This window comes from Pogona vitticeps, chromosome 1, assembly GCF_051106095.1.
Source record: "Pogona vitticeps strain Pit_001003342236 chromosome 1, PviZW2.1, whole genome shotgun sequence".
NCBI lineage: Eukaryota > Metazoa > Chordata > Lepidosauria > Squamata > Agamidae > Pogona > Pogona vitticeps.
In genome coordinates this window covers 43,555,760-43,574,079 of record NC_135783.1, presented here as the reverse complement: position 1 = coordinate 43,574,079, position 18,320 = coordinate 43,555,760, and the positions used below count along the sequence as shown (strand labels likewise).

Below are 18,320 nucleotides of genomic sequence, written 5' to 3'. Positions count from 1 at the left end.
TTCGGAGAGCATTTTTTGCCAGGAATTTGAAATCGGTTAAAGGTATGGAGGAGGTGGTTTTGAAGAAAATTAACAAGGAAGTGAGTGAAGGTAGGGTACTGGGGCCATTTACCAGGCCGCCACTGGTGGACCTAAGGGTTTCACCTTTGGGAATTGTTCCCAAGAAACACCCGGGGGAATTTAGGTTGATACACCATTTGTCTTATCCGGAGGGTGATTCTGTGAATGATGCCATACCGGAAGAGCTGTGTTCTGTTAGATATACATCATTTGATGAGGCGGTGAGAATGGTTAGATCTTGTGGCATCAATGCGGAGTTGGCCAAGGCTGATGTAAAATCGGCTTTCCGGATTTTACCGGTTCATCCGGAAGATTATAACTTACTGGGTTTTCAGTTTCAAGGCCAATATTATGTCGATAGGGCCCTTCCTATGGGGTGTTCGATTTCGTGCGCGGCCTTTGAAAAGTTTAGTACATTCGTGGAATGGCTGCTTCGTCAGAGGATTGGCTGTGCATTAACAGCTCATTACCTGGATGATTATTTGTTTTCTGGACAGGCAAACACGGGTAGATGTTTTAGGTTTCTGGAGGCTTTCCGGGAGTTAGCGGCGGAGTTGGGGTTGCCATTAGCTGAGGAGAAGACGGAGGGGCCGTCTACGACCCTTACGTTTTTGGGTATTGAATTGGACACGACTCAGCAGGCTTCAAGATTGCCGCTGGACAAATTGTTGAATATCAGGAAGCTGGTCCGTAGTTTTCGGGATAGGAAGAAGGTAACCTTAAGGGAGCTGCAGCAATTGGTTGGGCACTTGAATTTTGCCTGTAAGGTGGTAGTGCCAGGAAGGGCTTTTGTAAGGCGTTTTTCCAGCGCCATGTCAGGGTTGAGGAAGCCTTTTCATAAAACACGGATAACGCAGGGAATGAGAGAGGATCTGCGGGTTTGGGAACAGTTTTTGGAGCAGTTTAATGGGGTTTCTTTTTGGAGGTCAGATGTTAACCTTAGGGCGGATGTCCAGGTCAATTCCGATGCGGCCGGGGGTTTAGGTTTTGGTATATATTTTCAAGGAAGATGGTGTGCAGGGATGTGGCCGGAAGAATGGCATCACTTAGGTATTACCAGGGACGTAACCTTTTTGGAATTTTTTCCAATAGTTGGAGCACTATGGTTGTGGGCAGACGAATGGGCCAATACGGTGGTGCAATTCTGGTGTGATAATCAGGCGGTGGTGCACATCATCAATAATTTGACGTCACGCTCAGAGAGGGTCATGGAGTTGGTTCGGGCATTTACTTTGAAGGCGCTCCGGTTTAATGTCGTGGTGCATGCGCGTCACATGCCTGGCGTAGATAATCAGATAGCTGACGCTCTTTCACGCCAACAGATCCGGCGTTTCAGGGAATTGGCACCGGAGGCCAGGGATCTGCCAGAAGTGCTTCCGGCAGAGGTCTGGCAGATTGGCGTGAGGAAGCGTCGCGTGCGATAGGTATGGCTTTGGCCCCAAAGACGGGAACAAAATATAGAAGGGTAGTGAAAGAGTTTTCAGAATTTAGGTGCAGGGCACGTCTGGAACTGAGGTGGCCGGCACCGGTTGAACACATACAGCAATTTATTGTGGAATTGCATAGGAAGGGTTTGGCCCCGGGTACTATCCAGGGTAAGTTAGCAGCTTTAAGATTTTATGTGAAAGCAAATGGTTGGAAGGATACGTCAGGGGAATTTAGAATTAAGAAGATGATTGAGGGTTGGTCTCGGGAGAGGGGTCGGTCAAGGGATGACAGGACTCCTATATCGCCAGGGATATTAGTGAGTTTAGTGGATCTATGGGGTACGATATGTAAGGACGGATACGAAACAGTGCTTTTTCGTACGGCGTCGTTAGTGGCATTTTTTGGGGCGCCTCGGATTAGTGAATTGGTAGCATTAAGTAGAATGGATGGTTCCCGTTTGGCTTTGCAGAGGGCAGACGTAAAGATTCATAATGATCAGGTCATACTTAGGATCAGGAGATCTAAAACTGATCAGCACGGGAAGGGTGGACAGGTTAGGTTGGGACGTTGTAGTATAGTCAAATTGTGCCCAGTGCGAGCTGTCAGTCAGTTTCTGGAAGTCCGGGGGAACAATGGAGGTTATTTCTTCCAACATGCAGATGGCACACCATTGACAAAATATCAATTTTGGAAACTAACTGATATGGCGCTGGAAAGAGTGGGGGTGCAGGGCATGCGGTTTGGTACGCATTCATTTAGAATAGGGGCTGCCTCCACTGCGGCAGCTCTGGGTTACAATGCTGAAACGATTAAGCAGTTGGGTCGTTGGTCGTCGGGCTGTTTTAATAAATATATCAGACAATTACCTAACGTGTAGGTAGGGGTTGTTTTTGTCTTTCAGGTGGAGAGATGCCAGAGGCTCGATGGAACGTGATGATGGTGGGACATAGTTTCATCTATTGGGCGGCCCGTTACGCTGCTGCTTCTCATTGGGGAAGCGATCTGGGGCTGGGAGCCCAGGCCTCCATTACATGGAGGGGCGTGCGCGGCATGCGATGGATTCAATTTGGACGGCTTACGGCCTTTGGATGTTCGCCTCCAGACATCTTGGTGGTCCATTTGGGGGGCAATGATTTGCCTCAGGTGCCTGGTAAAGCACTGATATTGGACATATTGCGGGATTTGGATAGGCTACATGCCTTATATCCCAGAATGAGGATCGTTTGGTCAACGATCATTCCACGCTTAAAGTGGCGTGGTGCTATTAATGTGGACAGGGTAAATAATGCCCGTCGTTTGGTTAATAAGGAAGTTTGCAGAAGTGTATGCAAGCGCGGATTGGGTTCGGTGATTGGCCATCACAGAATCTTAACATCCAAATTGGAGTATTTCCGTGAAGATGGGGTCCACCTGTCCGAGGCAGGTTTGGACATTTTCCTGGATGATTTGAGAGGGGGCCTGCTGGAGGAATTTGGTTTTCTTGGTAGGCTCATGGGACATAGCCGATGCTAGTCCTCATGTGGTGGCGGGTAGTGCGGGAATAACTGGTCGTCACGGTGTTTCCCTTTTGGTAATATTTAAGCAACAGTGCGTCAATGCTGACAGTTCCTGCGGATCATGCGATTACAGGGCTGAAGGCAACTGAGGCGCTGAAACACTTTCGGACCGAAAAGTCATTAAAGGAGATGGCTGGAGGTCTGGGGTGTTTTAATTAAGCCTTCCAGGTTCCACCGGTCGGTAGTACAGCTGGAACCTGGGGGCTGGGACTCGCCCATTGGCATATAAGGATTTATTTGGTGTTATTTCCCCGCACTACCGCAGGTCCCCTCAATATGGATTTGGTTTTATTTGATTTAAGGAAATCTAATTTGGCTAATAAAGTGTGGCCCATGTTTAATTCCAAATGTATGTTGTCTGCGTCTTCATTTCGGTACTTGGGGAAGCAAGAAGCAGGACTGCAGAGGCCCGGAAGCTGGACAACATCAGGACAACCACTTCTGTGTTTGAAGTTATATGCACTGTAACTTATACAGAATACTGAGCATGAAGTTGTAATTATTTCACCATGAGTTACCGCAAGCACTACAGCTTATTGCATTTATTGAGACATTATATGTTCAGCATCAGCACTTCGCCTATTGATGGTAGTTTCAGCAGAGTTAAGGAATGCCTTTATAGCAGACATTTGCCTGAATACAAATTCCCAGATTTCTATATTTTGATTTTCAAATTCACACATACATTGGAAGCTTTCAAATAATTTGGGTGTTTTGTTTTGTTTTGAAATGTGGCAACTGACATTTCAAGTGTTAAATATTTTAATGAGCTTGAAAGCCTCTCAGAGTTTCACTGGGATTGAACAAGGGAGTGGGCGGGAATGTAAGCCATAAATAAATGAGTAAATACTGTGAGAAATTCCAGAGAGGAAAAAGTGAATTTCCTTCCCACACAATGAGTCTGTGGACTGAGTGAGAATGAGGCACTGTATAAACAGACAAGGTGCAGATTATAAGGGACTGTACGAGCCTTAAATGCTTGAACATCTTAGCCTCTGCTTTTAAAGAAAGGGATTTAGTCCCATTCAGATGCTAGTGGCTGAACATATGCTTTGCATACAACAGTGGCAGACAAGTATCTCAGTTTAAAATGATCAGCTAGCTGGCTATGAGTTCAACTTACCTGCTGGAGATCCTGGGTGGATGCTCTCATTTGCTATCATTTTGCTTTCAATTTATGGTAACCCTATGAATTAATGGCCACCAAAAGATCCTGACATTAACAACCTTGCTCATGTCTTGCAAACTCAAAGCCATGGCTTCCCTTATTGAGTTAACTCATCTCACATTTGAACTTCCTGTTTCAGTGCTGCCTTCCACTTATTCTTGGATAACGTCTTTTCTCGTGGGTCTTGCCTTCTCGTGATACAGGCTAAGTATGTTAGCCTCAGTTTAGTCATGTGAACCTCTAAAGAAAAGTTCAGACTTCATGTTATTGTAGCGCACTGGACTAGATGAACAAAAAGAGATAAATCTCTCTGATAAAGAGATTGCTAAATTGGCATGAGTTTCTGGTCTGTTTGCTCATTTGATGGGTGCTTTGGAATTTAAAGTGAGATTTCAGGAAGGACTACAGTTCAAGAAGGGCAGGAGGTAACTCACTGCAAAAATTTATGTTCGGGCACCCGTTACCCAAGTCACAACCTGGTTGGGATTGCCAGGATACTTGTAAAGACTCCTGTGTCATTTGAACTGATACCAGCAAAAGAGAAGTAATGATGACATCTTAGAATTGCAAGTACAGTACAAGCTGTACCTCGTATTGCTCATTCTTAATGGCTGAGGTGACCGTGCAACCTGAAACATATCTGTCAATTATTTTTCATATACATGTACATAGTGACTAATTGTAAAACTCTGTCTCCTTGGAAAGAGTAAACGGAGACATTCTAACTCTGCTAATATTTCAGTCTTGCAACCTCGCTGTCTTTTGGTCTATGCTGAAGAAAAAACTGATCCTCCCTTGCTCCCAAGTGGCAGTAGCAGAAGAAGCAGAAGCAGACTTTTCTTTTATCTCAAGTCCTATTTTTGAAATAAAAGCAGGTGCTTTAAAACAACAACAAAACTTCCAAGTTTTGTATTTTTATGGGCTGGACTTTGTTCTCGGATTGTTCCTTCAAAGGGAGACCAAGCTGGCCCCTTCTTGCTATCCTTGCCCTGCCAAGTGAAGGCCTTTTCATTCAGCGGGTGTTTTAATAACCATTTGGCTCCTGGTGAAGAGGTTTCTAAGGGGGAGAGATCTACTTTTGAAGGGTTTTCAAAGAAGCTGGCTGGTTTAATATAAGAATGTCTGCTTAATTGTGTTTTAACATAATGAGAAGACAGGAAAAGGCAAAAATGCTCAGGGTACAAGTCAGTGTAACAAATAGTGTTTTAGCTTTTTAGGTGTCGCAAGTAACTGTTCCCAATTACTTTCAAAAGTTGATTTAAAGGACTTTTAAGGTATTTTTAGGGACATTTTGAGCAGAATTTTTCAAGTTTTATGACATTTATCAGTCTTAAGAGACAGGGTAAGTATTATTTGGTTTTGCTTTGGGGGGGTTGTTGGAAATATTTTTATTTCTTTCATAGGGAAGAAATACTTGCTACAGAGCTTACAGGGAAAATAATATATTAGAGGAAAGAAAATGCATCTCCAGTGGTCCTTCCAAACATATCATTCAGAAGGTCTGAGAAAAGTGCTGCATGGTGAGGAACGACACATACAGTACAGAGCTGAAATATTTTAGGAAACACTTTTCTGAGCTGCGCTCTGAAATTTTTCTTTCTCTTTTATAATGAAAGTGTGATTTGAATAATTATTTCCAGAATTTCTCCATCATGTTTTTGCAGAATAAAACATTGACACCATGACTATAATACTCTAGAATAGCACTAGGTAGAAGGAATTGTACGGAAAACCAGACTGCCCACACAGTGGTTGTGCTGGCTTTGGTGCTTTGGTGCTTATTGTCATTGTCACGTGACCTCTGAATTATAATGACCCTAGGAATAAATTCTCCCCTAATGTTCTCAACAGCCCTGCTCAGCTCTTGTAAATCCAAGGCTGTTTTTTTTAAAGGAGTCAATCCATCTCATATTTAGTCTTTTCCTGCTGTCTTCCACTTTTCCTAGCATTATGGTCTTTCCCAGAGACTCTTTCTTTCTCAAGATATGCCCAAAGTTTTATCATTTTTGCCTCCACAAATAGTTCAGGCTTGATTTGCTCTATGACCTACCTGTTTGTCTTTCTAGTGATTCAGAGTATCTGCAAAGCTCTACTCCAGCAACATATTTCAAACGTTTCAATTTTTTTTTTCCTGTCAGTCTTCTTCACTGTCCAGCTTCCACATCCATACCATGACTGGTATGGATATCTATGAATTGAAACCAGATATATTATTAGAGGAGAATGCAAAAAAGACAATTTCTGTAGTAAAAAAGAAAAGAAAAAACTTCTAGATGGATGATAGAAAAAACACTTAAAATTGAGTTTAGTAATATAAATCTATAGTGAATGCAGACTTTAAATACATCAGAAATTTTTTAAAATTATAGTTGGCACAATGATTCTTTTTCAGCTTTACTCCAATGTTGGATATTAACAGTTCATGATCAGTACCAAAATCTGCTCCAGGTCTTTTTAGGGCAGAATATTCGAAAAATACTTTTTCTCCATTACTTAGTCTATTTGATTTCTATATTGACCATCTGGTGATGTCCACACATACAGCAGTCTGTTTGGTTGCTTGAAGCATGTATTTGCAATAAACAGATTGCTGGCTTTGCAGAACTCTATAAGTCATTATTCTACCTTGCTTCTGATGCTAGGCCAAATTCTCCAAGAGCATTGGGTTCTGCTTTGTTATCTACTTTTGCATTCCAGTCACCTATGATTATAAGCACATCTTGTTTTGGTGTGTGATCAATTTTCTCCTGGATGCTTGCATAAAAGCTTTCAATTTGATCTTCTTCAGCATCTGTAGTTGGAGCATAGACTTGAATGATGGTGATATTTATGGTTCTTCCTAAAAGCCTGATTGATATTACTCAGTCAGACTTTGCATTATAGCCTTCAACTGCCTGTACTATGTACTGTATCCATACAGCCATATCATTTCTTCTGAGTTTGTTATTTCCAGGATAGAACACTTTGTATTGTCTGATTGAAAATGTCTTCTTCCAATTCACTGATGCCAAGCACAACGATGTTTAAATATTCCATTACTTGCTTTACAGTTTCCAGTTTATCTTGATTCCAACTTCTCATTTTTCATGTTCCTATTGTATGTGTTGTGCAACATCAGATTTTTCTTTTGCCTCTGTGCACATTAGACACCAGACACCCCTTTGGCTTTAATCTTGTTGCATTAGCAACAGCACTATTTTTCAAGGTAAGAAAGGATCAACAGTGGTTTGCCATTGCTGCTTTCTCTTCAGTACTAAGAAAAGTTAACTTGAGTGTCACTGCTTTTATCTGTGAAACATCCTACACTAGCATCGCCTTCAGTTATTGCTGCTGTCCAGTAGCTGCCCTGTACAGGGATTCAAAGTCATACCTTCAAAAGCCAAGCCCTGTACATATAGTTATAAATGGCTTGGGCCCTGGATACCTGAAGGACCACCTCCTTACATATGAACCTATCCGGCAGTTAAGATCTATCTAGGGGGCCCTTTTGAAAGAGCCATCCCTCAAGGAGGTAAGAGGGATGGCTTGTAGACAAAGGGCCTTTTCAGCAGCTGCCCCCAGACTATGGAATGCTCTCCCGACTGAGATTCGTCTGGCGCCGACACTGATGACATTTTGGCACCAAGTTAAAACCTTCCTGTTCCAGAAGGCTTTTAATTGAAATAATATCAGCTGTGGGTCCTGATGGCAATTTTTAGAGTATATATTTTAATTGCATTTTAATTGTTTTGTCTTTTTATTGTATTTTAAATGTTGCAAGCTGCCGAGAGACCTTTGGGTAATGTGGGCGGCATATAAATTAAATAAATAAATAAATAAATTTTATGAAGACATTTGCAAACTTTGGAAAATTCTTACCAAACAAATGACATTCTTAGTCAAAGCTATCTCATATTTTCTTTGTTTCCTTTTTTCTGTGTTTTTGTCTTTCCTTCTGCATTGATACCAATGTCTCCAACCCTTCAGGGGGTGGGTGGGATATACATATAGGATTACTAAAATGTCTAAGTTTAGTAGCCGTTACTGTCCTTCAGCAACTAGCAAAAAGGAAGGCCTTTATATAGGGAGGATGGGAATTGCATGTAGTTTTCCATCATTGCCATGTGAATGGAGATTCTTACTGCTGGACAGCACAGTGGTTTAGGTAGATGCCTGGCTGGGGTGCCAAAGATTTGGAGTTAAGTTCCCCACTGTGTCTCCTTGACTGGGGCTGGGCTCAATGGTCCATGGGGTCCCTTTCAGCTCTGGAGTTCTAAGACTATTGTCATTACTATTACTATAACTATAACTATTACTATTACTATTACTATTACTAGTAGTATTAGTATTAGTATTAGTATTGTTACATACAGCACTGATGTTACCTGTCTGTCATGGGTTTGGAGGGAAAGTTCCATCCTATGGGGAGTGGAAGGCGGGACATCAGGAGGAGGGGCTGTACTGTATATATATGTGGATCCTGTGTGGAGAAGTTTAGAGCTGAAGGAGAAGCTGGAGAAGAGCTGAGAGAAGAAGCTTGAGTGGGAGTCTGTGTGTCAGACAGGGTACTACTGTGTGTCAGTCAGTACCAACCTGATAGGTTCAGGTGTCTGTATGGTTAGCCAGAACTGATAGGTTCAGGGTCTGTGCTTCAGGTTAAGTGTTCTGTGTGAACCAAACTGTGTGTATGTATGATTGAGACTAAGCCACGTTACTGTATCTTATTCGCTTGATCCTTTTATTTTTCCCTGTGTGTTATGTAAATAAACCTTGTTCTTTTATTTGTTTAAAAATCCATCCCTGGTCTGTGTGACTTCTTATAGGGAATGGTTGGTGGCAGCTTAGTGAAACTGTGGCATATCCCAGTAGGTCTGGGTTTGTCACATTGATTGGTGTCCAGCGTGTGGGATACGACTGGTCCAGTTGTCCAGTGGTACAGCAAAGCCTTGGCAAGTGTGCCCAGAGCAAGGGGGGTCTAGTCAGGGACAATCTGAGGGCGCGTAGGTAATCTTCTAGGTGTACCTCACGGGGAGGTGCGCTAGTGGAAGAACGTGCCAACTGGGGAGACTAGATTAGGGAGCTCTGAGGCAACTTGTTTTGGCGGGAAAAAAAGCTGAGGCAAAACTGTGTAGTAGCAGTGATCTAGCCTGCCTGCTGAGAGGCCTAGCAGAGGGGGGTAGACTCTGGCTCGCAACTGTTGCAAGTTAGGGCTGAAGAACAGCAGTAATCTATAGAAAGCTGGTTCTGAGGCAAAAGAAAAAAAGAAAAAAAAGTGGTCGCTTTATTTTGAGGCTTGACTTTTGAAAGCAGCCTGTTCTGGGGGGGGGGATTATGCCCTTGACTCGAAGCCAAATGGCAGAAATGGGTGAAGTGAAAGACCCCCAGGTTGACCAAGGTTCTGAGGATGAATTTGGCTCAGTGCAAGGTGACAGCACGGGAGAACAGAACCCAGAACTCAGAAAAATGCTCATAGTCCAACAGCATGAACTGAGGATGAGGCAATTTGAAATGGAGGAAAGGGAAAGAGAGAAACAAAGACAATTTGAATTGGCGTTGGAGAGAGAGAAAATGGCGTTTGAGTTAAGAAAATTGGAACTGATGAATCAGAACAATAATAACAATAGGGATTCTGAGGGAGGCCAATTGTCTAAAGCTGACCTGAAGAAATTCCCTGTGTACCACAAGGGAGATTGTCCTGAGGTGTTCTTTTCCCTAGTGGAAAGAGCGTTTGTGGACTTCTCAGTAAGGGAAACTGAGAAGATGACCATCATGCGATCTTTAATCAGTGGCAGCCTTGCAGAAGTCTATGCAGAGATGCCAGAGGAACTGATGAAAGATTTTGCAGAGTTTAAAAAACTGGTGTTTGCCAGACATGGGATAAATGCAGAACAGCTGAGGCAAAGATTCAGGTCAATCACCAAGAAACCAGAGCAGACTTTTACCCAAGTGGGGGCCCAATTGGTGAGGCTGCTAGAGAAATGGCTATCTCAGGAGGGGACAGAGACCTTTCAGCAGCTCAAAGACTTGATAGCGCTGGAACAGTTCTATTCAGTCCTGCATGGGGAACTGAAATTCCAGGTGAGGGAAAGGAAACCGAAATCTGTGGCAGAGGCAGCCGAGATCGCAGATTTTATTTCCCAAATAAGAAAGCCCTTGGGTGAGGGAAAATCGATGGGGAAACCTAAAGAAACCTACAGCAAGTACTCTCAGGGACCAGGGAAAAGCCAGCAAGGGGGAGGGGCCCATGGTGAAGGGAAGCCCTCAGACATGAAACCAAGACCTCAGATTTTGGAGGGAAAACCAAAACAAGATGAGAAAGACTCAAAATATAGCAGAAAATGTTATTTCTGTCAGGGAAAAGGCCATCTAATCTCAGAGTGTGAGAAATTAAAGCAGCTAAAAGGAATTGTGCCTCAGGATTCGAGTGGAACCAAGCCAAAAGCTGTGTTCTGTGTCCAGAAAGAGCAAAGCTCCTTGTCACTGAGGGAGCCTGTTGCCATGGCTACTCAATCTGGAACAGTTACATCTGCTGATCAGGCTGAGGAAAATGGTCCTCTTGTGGAGGTCAAGCGCTGCTTGCTCGTGAGAACAGATTCTCAGTTGTTTGAAACAGCAGGGGTGGACGTAGGAATACTTGACCATCAGTATCGAGGGCTGAGGGACACTTGTTCCCAGGTGACCCTGTGCCATCCAGATATTATTCCTAGGGAATATATAATCCCAAATGAGAGCATGAAGGTGGCAGGGATTGAGGGACAGGTGATCTCACTGCCAGTAGCGGAGGTACCTGTGAACTTTCAAGGCTGGAGGGGAGTTTGGCGGCTAGCGATTTCATCGACTCTGCCAGCAGCCGTGCTCGTGGGAAATGACCTGGCTGAACATGTGAAACGGGTGCTAGTGATTACACGTTCACAAGCCACCACGGGGACAGTTCAGGGGGGTACTGATGAGCCCGAGACGGAAGCAGGTGAAGGGAGTTCAGAAGCTGTGGTGGAAACCTTGACCACAAACAGCAAATTTGGCAAAGAGCAAAAGGCAGACGCCACTCTCCAAAAGTGTTTTGAACAGGTGACAGATGCCCAGGTAACACCTGAAACCCCAGTGAGATTTCATGAGAAAAAGGGAATTTTGTATAGAGAGACCCTGAGGAATATCTCAAAAGGGGGAGATGGGATCAGAAGTCAGCTAGTGGTACCTGAAAAGTATCGCCCCATGATCTTACAAAGGGGGCACTCTGACATGTTTGCTGCGCACTTAGGGGTGAACAAAACACAGCAGAGAATCACACAGAATTTTTACTGGCCTGAAATAGGGAAGCAGATCAAAGAGTTCTGTAAACAATGTGATGTGTGTCAAAGGCAGGGGAATAGCCGCGACAGGACCAAAGCAAAGTTGTGCCCTTTGCCTGTGATTGACACTCCGTTCAAATGCATAGGGGTGGATATTGTGGGACCTTTGCCCAAGGCCAGAAAGAGGGGGAACAGGTTCATTCTCACCATTGTGGACCATGCTACGGGGTACCCTGAAGCCATACCCTTGACTAACATTGAAACTAACACAGTGGCAGATGCCTTGGTGGGGTATATGTCCAGGATGGGATTTGCCTCAGAAATAATCACAGATTTGGGCGCATCGTTCACATCGAAGCTCATGAAACGCTTATGGCAAATCTGTGGAATTAAACACAAGGAAACCACTGCCTATCACCCTGAAAGTAATGGGTTAACTGAGAAGTTCAATGGGACTCTAATGCGCATGATTAGGGCTTACTTGGCAGAAAATCCAAACAATTGGGACCAGAAGCTGCAATCCCTTTTGTTTGCTTATCGATCAGTGCCACAAGCCAGTACCGGGTTCAGTCCGTTTGAACTTTTATTTGGGAGAAGGGTGAAAGGGCCCCTTGATCTGATCAAACAAAATTGGGAGCAGATCACCCAGGATGACCCACAAGACGTTGTGACATATATAGGCACTTTAAGGAATGACTTAAAGAGAAACCTAGAGCTAGCAGCAGAGACTCTGCAAGCTCAAAAGGTCAGAAAGAAAACTTGGGATGACCAGGAAGGCAGGGAGAGGCACTTTGACCCAGGGGAGGAAGTGCTTTGGCCTAGGCTCTGCAAAGAGAACAAACTGCAGCTGGGTAGCCCAGAAATAAAATACTTGGGTCACATAGTAGGGGGAGGAGTGATAAAACCCCTAGAGGCCAAGATAGAAGCAGTTTGTGATTGGCCTAGACCCAACACCAAGAAAAAAGTCAAATCATTTCTTGGGTTGGTGGGCTACTACAGAAAGTTCATCCCGAGGTTTGGCGAGATTGCGGCTCCGCTGACCGATCTGACGAGGAAGAAGGCTGATGACCGCATCCCGTGGACCAGCGACTGTGAGGAGGCGTTCCGGAGGTTGAAGGAGGCGCTCATCAACTATCCAGTGCTGCGTGCTCCAGACTTCGACCGGGAGTTCATCATCTACACCGATGCATCTAACAGCGGGGTAGGAGCAGTTCTTTGCCAGGAGGATGAAAATGGTGACCAGCATCCAGTGTCCTACCTGAGTAGGAAACTCCAGAAAGGTGAGAGACATTTGGCAACCGTGGAAAAGGAGTGCCTGGCCATAGTCTACGTGATCCAGAAGGCCAAGCCTTACATCTGGGGAAGACATTTTATTCTGTGCACTGACCATTCACCACTGCAATGGTTAAAGACAATGAAAACCCACAATAGTAAACTTATGAGGTGGGCTTTAAACCTGCAAGATTATGACTTTGAAGTGAAGGTGGTCAGAGGGTCAGTGAACTGTGTTGCTGACGCCTTGTCAAGAAGACCCGAAGAATGAAGACGGTGGAAGAAACATGGACTATGTATATATTTTGATGACAAAAAGTCAAATGTGTTTGTTTATTAAACATGTTGGTTTGTATGAATAAAGGTAACTTGATGTATTGTTAATGGTAAATGTTTAAATGCCTAATAGAGTGTAAGTATAAGTAAGTATGGTATTGTATGTTATTATATGACTGTTTTTGTTTGTTTTGGGTCCAGGTTGTTTTTTGGTGAAAAGCACCTTAGCTTTCCCCCTACAAAACAACTTATAAAGAGGGGAGGTGTTACATACAGCACTGATGTTACCTGTCTGTCATGGGTTTGGAGGGAAAGTTCCATCCTATGGGGAGTGGAAGGCGGGACATCAGGAGGAGGGGCTGTACTGTATATATATGTGGATCCTGTGTGGAGAAGTTTAGAGCTGAAGGAGAAGCTGGAGAAGAGCTGAGAGAAGAAGCTTGAGTGGGAGTCTGTGTGTCAGACAGGGTACTACTGTGTGTCAGTCAGTACCAACCTGATAGGTTCAGGTGTCTGTATGGTTAGCCAGAACTGATAGGTTCAGGGTCTGTGCTTCAGGTTAAGTGTTCTGTGTGAACCAAACTGTGTGTATGTATGATTGAGACTAAGCCACGTTACTGTATCTTATTCGCTTGATCCTTTTATTTTTCCCTGTGTGTTATGTAAATAAACCTTGTTCTTTTATTTGTTTAAAAATCCATCCCTGGTCTGTGTGACTTCTTATAGGGAATGGTTGGTGGCAGCTTAGTGAAACTGTGGCATATCCCAGTAGGTCTGGGTTTGTCACATTGATTGGTGTCCAGCGTGTGGGATACGACTGGTCCAGTTGTCCAGTGGTACAGCAAAGCCTTGGCAAGTGTGCCCAGAGCAAGGGGGGTCTAGTCAGGGACAATCTGAGGGCGCGTAGGTAATCTTCTAGGTGTACCTCACGGGGAGGTGCGCTAGTGGAAGAACGTGCCAACTGGGGAGACTAGATTAGGGAGCTCTGAGGCAACTTGTTTTGGCGGGAAAAAAAGCTAAGGCAAAACTGTGTAGTAGCAGTGATCTAGCCTGCCTGCTGAGAGGCCTAGCAGAGGGGGGTAGACTCTGGCTCGCAACTGTTGCAAGTTAGGGCTGAAGAACAGCAGTAATCTATAGAAAGCTGGTTCTGAGGCAAAAGAAAAAAAGAAAAAAAAGTGGTCGCTTTATTTTGAGGCTTGACTTTTGAAAGCAGCCTGTTCTGGGGGGGGGGGATTATGCCCTTGACTCGAAGCCAAATGGCAGAAATGGGTGAAGTGAAAGACCCCCAGGTTGACCAAGGTTCTGAGGATGAATTTGGCTCAGTGCAAGGTGACAGCACGGGAGAACAGAACCCAGAACTCAGAAAAATGCTCATAGTCCAACAGCATGAACTGAGGATGAGGCAATTTGAAATGGAGGAAAGGGAAAGAGAGAAACAAAGACAATTTGAATTGGCGTTGGAGAGAGAGAAAATGGCGTTTGAGTTAAGAAAATTGGAACTGATGAATCAGAACAATAATAACAATAGGGATTCTGAGGGAGGCCAATTGTCTAAAGCTGACCTGAAGAAATTCCCTGTGTACCACAAGGGAGATTGTCCTGAGGTGTTCTTTTCCCTAGTGGAAAGAGCGTTTGTGGACTTCTCAGTAAGGGAAACTGAGAAGATGACCATCATGCGATCTTTAATCAGTGGCAGCCTTGCAGAAGTCTATGCAGAGATGCCAGAGGAACTGATGAAAGATTTTGCAGAGTTTAAAAAACTGGTGTTTGCCAGACATGGGATAAATGCGGAACAGCTGAGGCAAAGATTCAGGTCAATCACCAAGAAACCAGAGCAGACTTTTACCCAAGTGGGGGCCCAATTGGTGAGGCTGCTAGAGAAATGGCTATCTCAGGAGGGGACAGAGACCTTTCAGCAGCTCAAAGACTTGATAGCGCTGGAACAGTTCTATTCAGTCCTGCATGGGGAACTGAAATTCCAGGTGAGGGAAAGGAAACCGAAATCTGTGGCAGAGGCAGCCGAGATCGCAGATTTTATTTCCCAAATAAGAAAGCCCTTGGGTGAGGGAAAATCGATGGGGAAACCTAAAGAAACCTACAGCAAGTACTCTCAGGGACCAGGGAAAAGCCAGCAAGGGGGAGGGGCCCATGGTGAAGGGAAGCCCTCAGACATGAAACCAAGACCTCAGATTTTGGAGGGAAAACCAAAACAAGATGAGAAAGACTCAAAATATAGCAGAAAATGTTATTTCTGTCAGGGAAAAGGCCATCTAATCTCAGAGTGTGAGAAATTAAAGCAGCTAAAAGGAATTGTGCCTCAGGATTCGAGTGGAACCAAGCCAAAAGCTGTGTTCTGTGTCCAGAAAGAGCAAAGCTCCTTGTCACTGAGGGAGCCTGTTGCCATGGCTACTCAATCTGGAACAGTTACATCTGCTGATCAGGCTGAGGAAAATGGTCCTCTTGTGGAGGTCAAGCGCTGCTTGCTCGTGAGAACAGATTCTCAGTTGTTTGAAACAGCAGGGGTGGACGTAGGAATACTTGACCATCAGTATCGAGGGCTGAGGGACACTTGTTCCCAGGTGACCCTGTGCCATCCAGATATTATTCCTAGGGAATATATAATCCCAAATGAGAGCATGAAGGTGGCAGGGATTGAGGGACAGGTGATCTCACTGCCAGTAGCGGAGGTACCTGTGAACTTTCAAGGCTGGAGGGGAGTTTGGCGGCTAGCGATTTCATCGACTCTGCCAGCAGCCGTGCTCGTGGGAAATGACCTGGCTGAACATGTGAAATGGGTGCTAGTGATTACACGTTCACAAGCCACCACGGGGACAGTTCAGGGGGGTACTGATGAGCCCGAGACGGAAGCAGGTGAAGGGAGTTCAGAAGCTGTGGTGGAAACCTTGACCACAAACAGCAAATTTGGCAAAGAGCAAAAGGCAGACGCCACTCTCCAAAAGTGTTTTGAACAGGTGACAGACGCCCAGGTAACACCTGAAACCCCAGTGAGATTTCATGAGAAAAAGGGAATTTTGTATAGAGAGACCCTGAGGAATATCTCAAAAGGGGGAGATGGGATCAGAAGTCAGCTAGTGGTACCTGAAAAGTATCGCCCCATGATCTTACAAAGGGGGCACTCTGACATGTTTGCTGCGCACTTAGGGGTGAACAAAACACAGCAGAGAATCACACAGAATTTTTACTGGCCTGAAATAGGGAAGCAGATCAAAGAGTTCTGTAAACAATGTGATGTGTGTCAAAGGCAGGGGAATAGCCGCGACAGGACCAAAGCAAAGTTGTGCCCTTTGCCTGTGATTGACACTCCGTTCAAATGCATAGGGGTGGATATTGTGGGACCTTTGCCCAAGGCCACAAAGAGGGGGAACAGGTTCATTCTCACCATTGTGGACCATGCTACGGGGTACCCTGAAGCCATACCCTTGACTAACATTGAAACTAACACAGTGGCAGATGCCTTGGTGGGGTATATGTCCAGGATGGGATTTGCCTCAGAAATAATCACAGATTTGGGCGCATCGTTCACATCGAAGCTCATGAAACGCTTATGGCAAATCTGTGGAATTAAACACAAGGAAACCACTGCCTATCACCCTGAAAGTAATGGGTTAACTGAGAAGTTCAATGGGACTCTAATGCGCATGATTAGGGCTTACTTGGCAGAAAATCCAAACAATTGGGACCAGAAGCTGCAATCCCTTTTGTTTGCTTATCGATCAGTGCCACAAGCCAGTACCGGGTTCAGTCCGTTTGAACTTTTATTTGGGAGAAGGGTGAAAGGGCCCCTTGATCTGATCAAACAAAATTGGGAGCAGATCACCCAGGATGACCCACAAGACGTTGTGACATATATAGGCACTTTAAGGAATGACTTAAAGAGAAACCTAGAGCTAGCAGCAGAGACTCTGCAAGCTCAAAAGGTCAGAAAGAAAACTTGGGATGACCAGGAAGGCAGGGAGAGGCACTTTGACCCAGGGGAGGAAGTGCTTTGGCCTAGGCTCTGCAAAGAGAACAAACTGCAGCTGGGTAGCCCAGAAATAAAATACTTGGGTCACATAGTAGGGGGAGGAGTGATAAAACCCCTAGAGGCCAAGATAGAAGCAGTTTGTGATTGGCCTAGACCCAACGCCAAGAAAAAAGTCAAATCATTTCTTGGGTTGGTGGGCTACTACAGAAAGTTCATCCCGAGGTTTGGCGAGATTGCGGCTCCGCTGACCGATCTGACGAGGAAGAAGGCTGATGACCGCATCCCGTGGACCAGCGACTGTGAGGAGGCGTTCCGGAGGTTGAAGGAGGCGCTCATCAACTATCCAGTGCTGCGTGCTCCAGACTTCGACCGGGAGTTCATCATTTACACCGATGCATCTAACAGCGGGGTAGGAGCAGTTCTTTGCCAGGAGGATGAAAATGGTGACCAGCATCCAGTGTCCTACCTGAGTAGGAAACTCCAGAAAGGTGAGAGACATTTGGCAACCGTGGAAAAGGAGTGCCTGGCCATAGTCTACGCGATCCAGAAGGCCAAGCCTTACATCTGGGGAAGACATTTTATTCTGTGCACTGACCATTCACCACTGCAATGGTTAAAGACAATGAAAACCCACAATAGTAAACTTATGAGGTGGGCTTTAAACCTGCAAGACTATGACTTTGAAGTGAAGGTGGTCAGAGGGTCAGTGAACTGTGTTGCTGACGCCTTGTCAAGAAGACCCGAAGAATGAAGACGGCGGAAGAAACATGGACTATGTATATATTTTGATGACAAAAAGTCAAATGTGTTTGTTTATTAAACATGTTGGTTTGTATGAATAAAGGTAACTTGATGTATTGTTAATGGTAAATGTTTAAATGCCTAATAGAGTGTAAGTATAAGTAAGTATGGTATTGTATGTTATTATATGACTGTTTTTGTTTGTTTTGGGTCCAGGTTGTTTTTTGGTGAAAAGCACCTTAGCTTTCCCCCTACAAAACAACTTATAAAGAGGGGAGGTGTTACATACAGCACTGATGTTACCTGTCTGTCATGGGTTTGGAGGGAAAGTTCCATCCTATGGGGAGTGGAAGGCGGGACATCAGGAGGAGGGGCTGTACTGTATATATATGTGGATCCTGTGTGGAGAAGTTTAGAGCTGAAGGAGAAGCTGGAGAAGAGCTGAGAGAAGAAGCTTGAGTGGGAGTCTGTGTGTCAGACAGGGTACTACTGTGTGTCAGTCAGTACCAACCTGATAGGTTCAGGTGTCTGTATGGTTAGCCAGAACTGATAGGTTCAGGGTCTGT

At 44.7% G+C, this 18,320-nt stretch overlaps 1 protein-coding gene across 1 annotated transcript in view; it reads left to right on the top strand.

Moving 5' to 3' along the window:
• The window catches only part of LOC144586124 (uncharacterized), a 53,035-nt gene that overhangs the window by 17,118 nt on the left and 17,597 nt on the right, over positions 1-18,320 (top strand). Inside the window, exon 2 of the mRNA XM_078384028.1 lies at positions 8,715-11,855. Coding sequence (XP_078240154.1) covers positions 9,523-11,855 — 2,333 coding nt within the window. The 5' untranslated portion in view covers positions 8,715-9,522. The remainder of the gene's footprint in view (positions 1-8,714; positions 11,856-18,320) is intronic.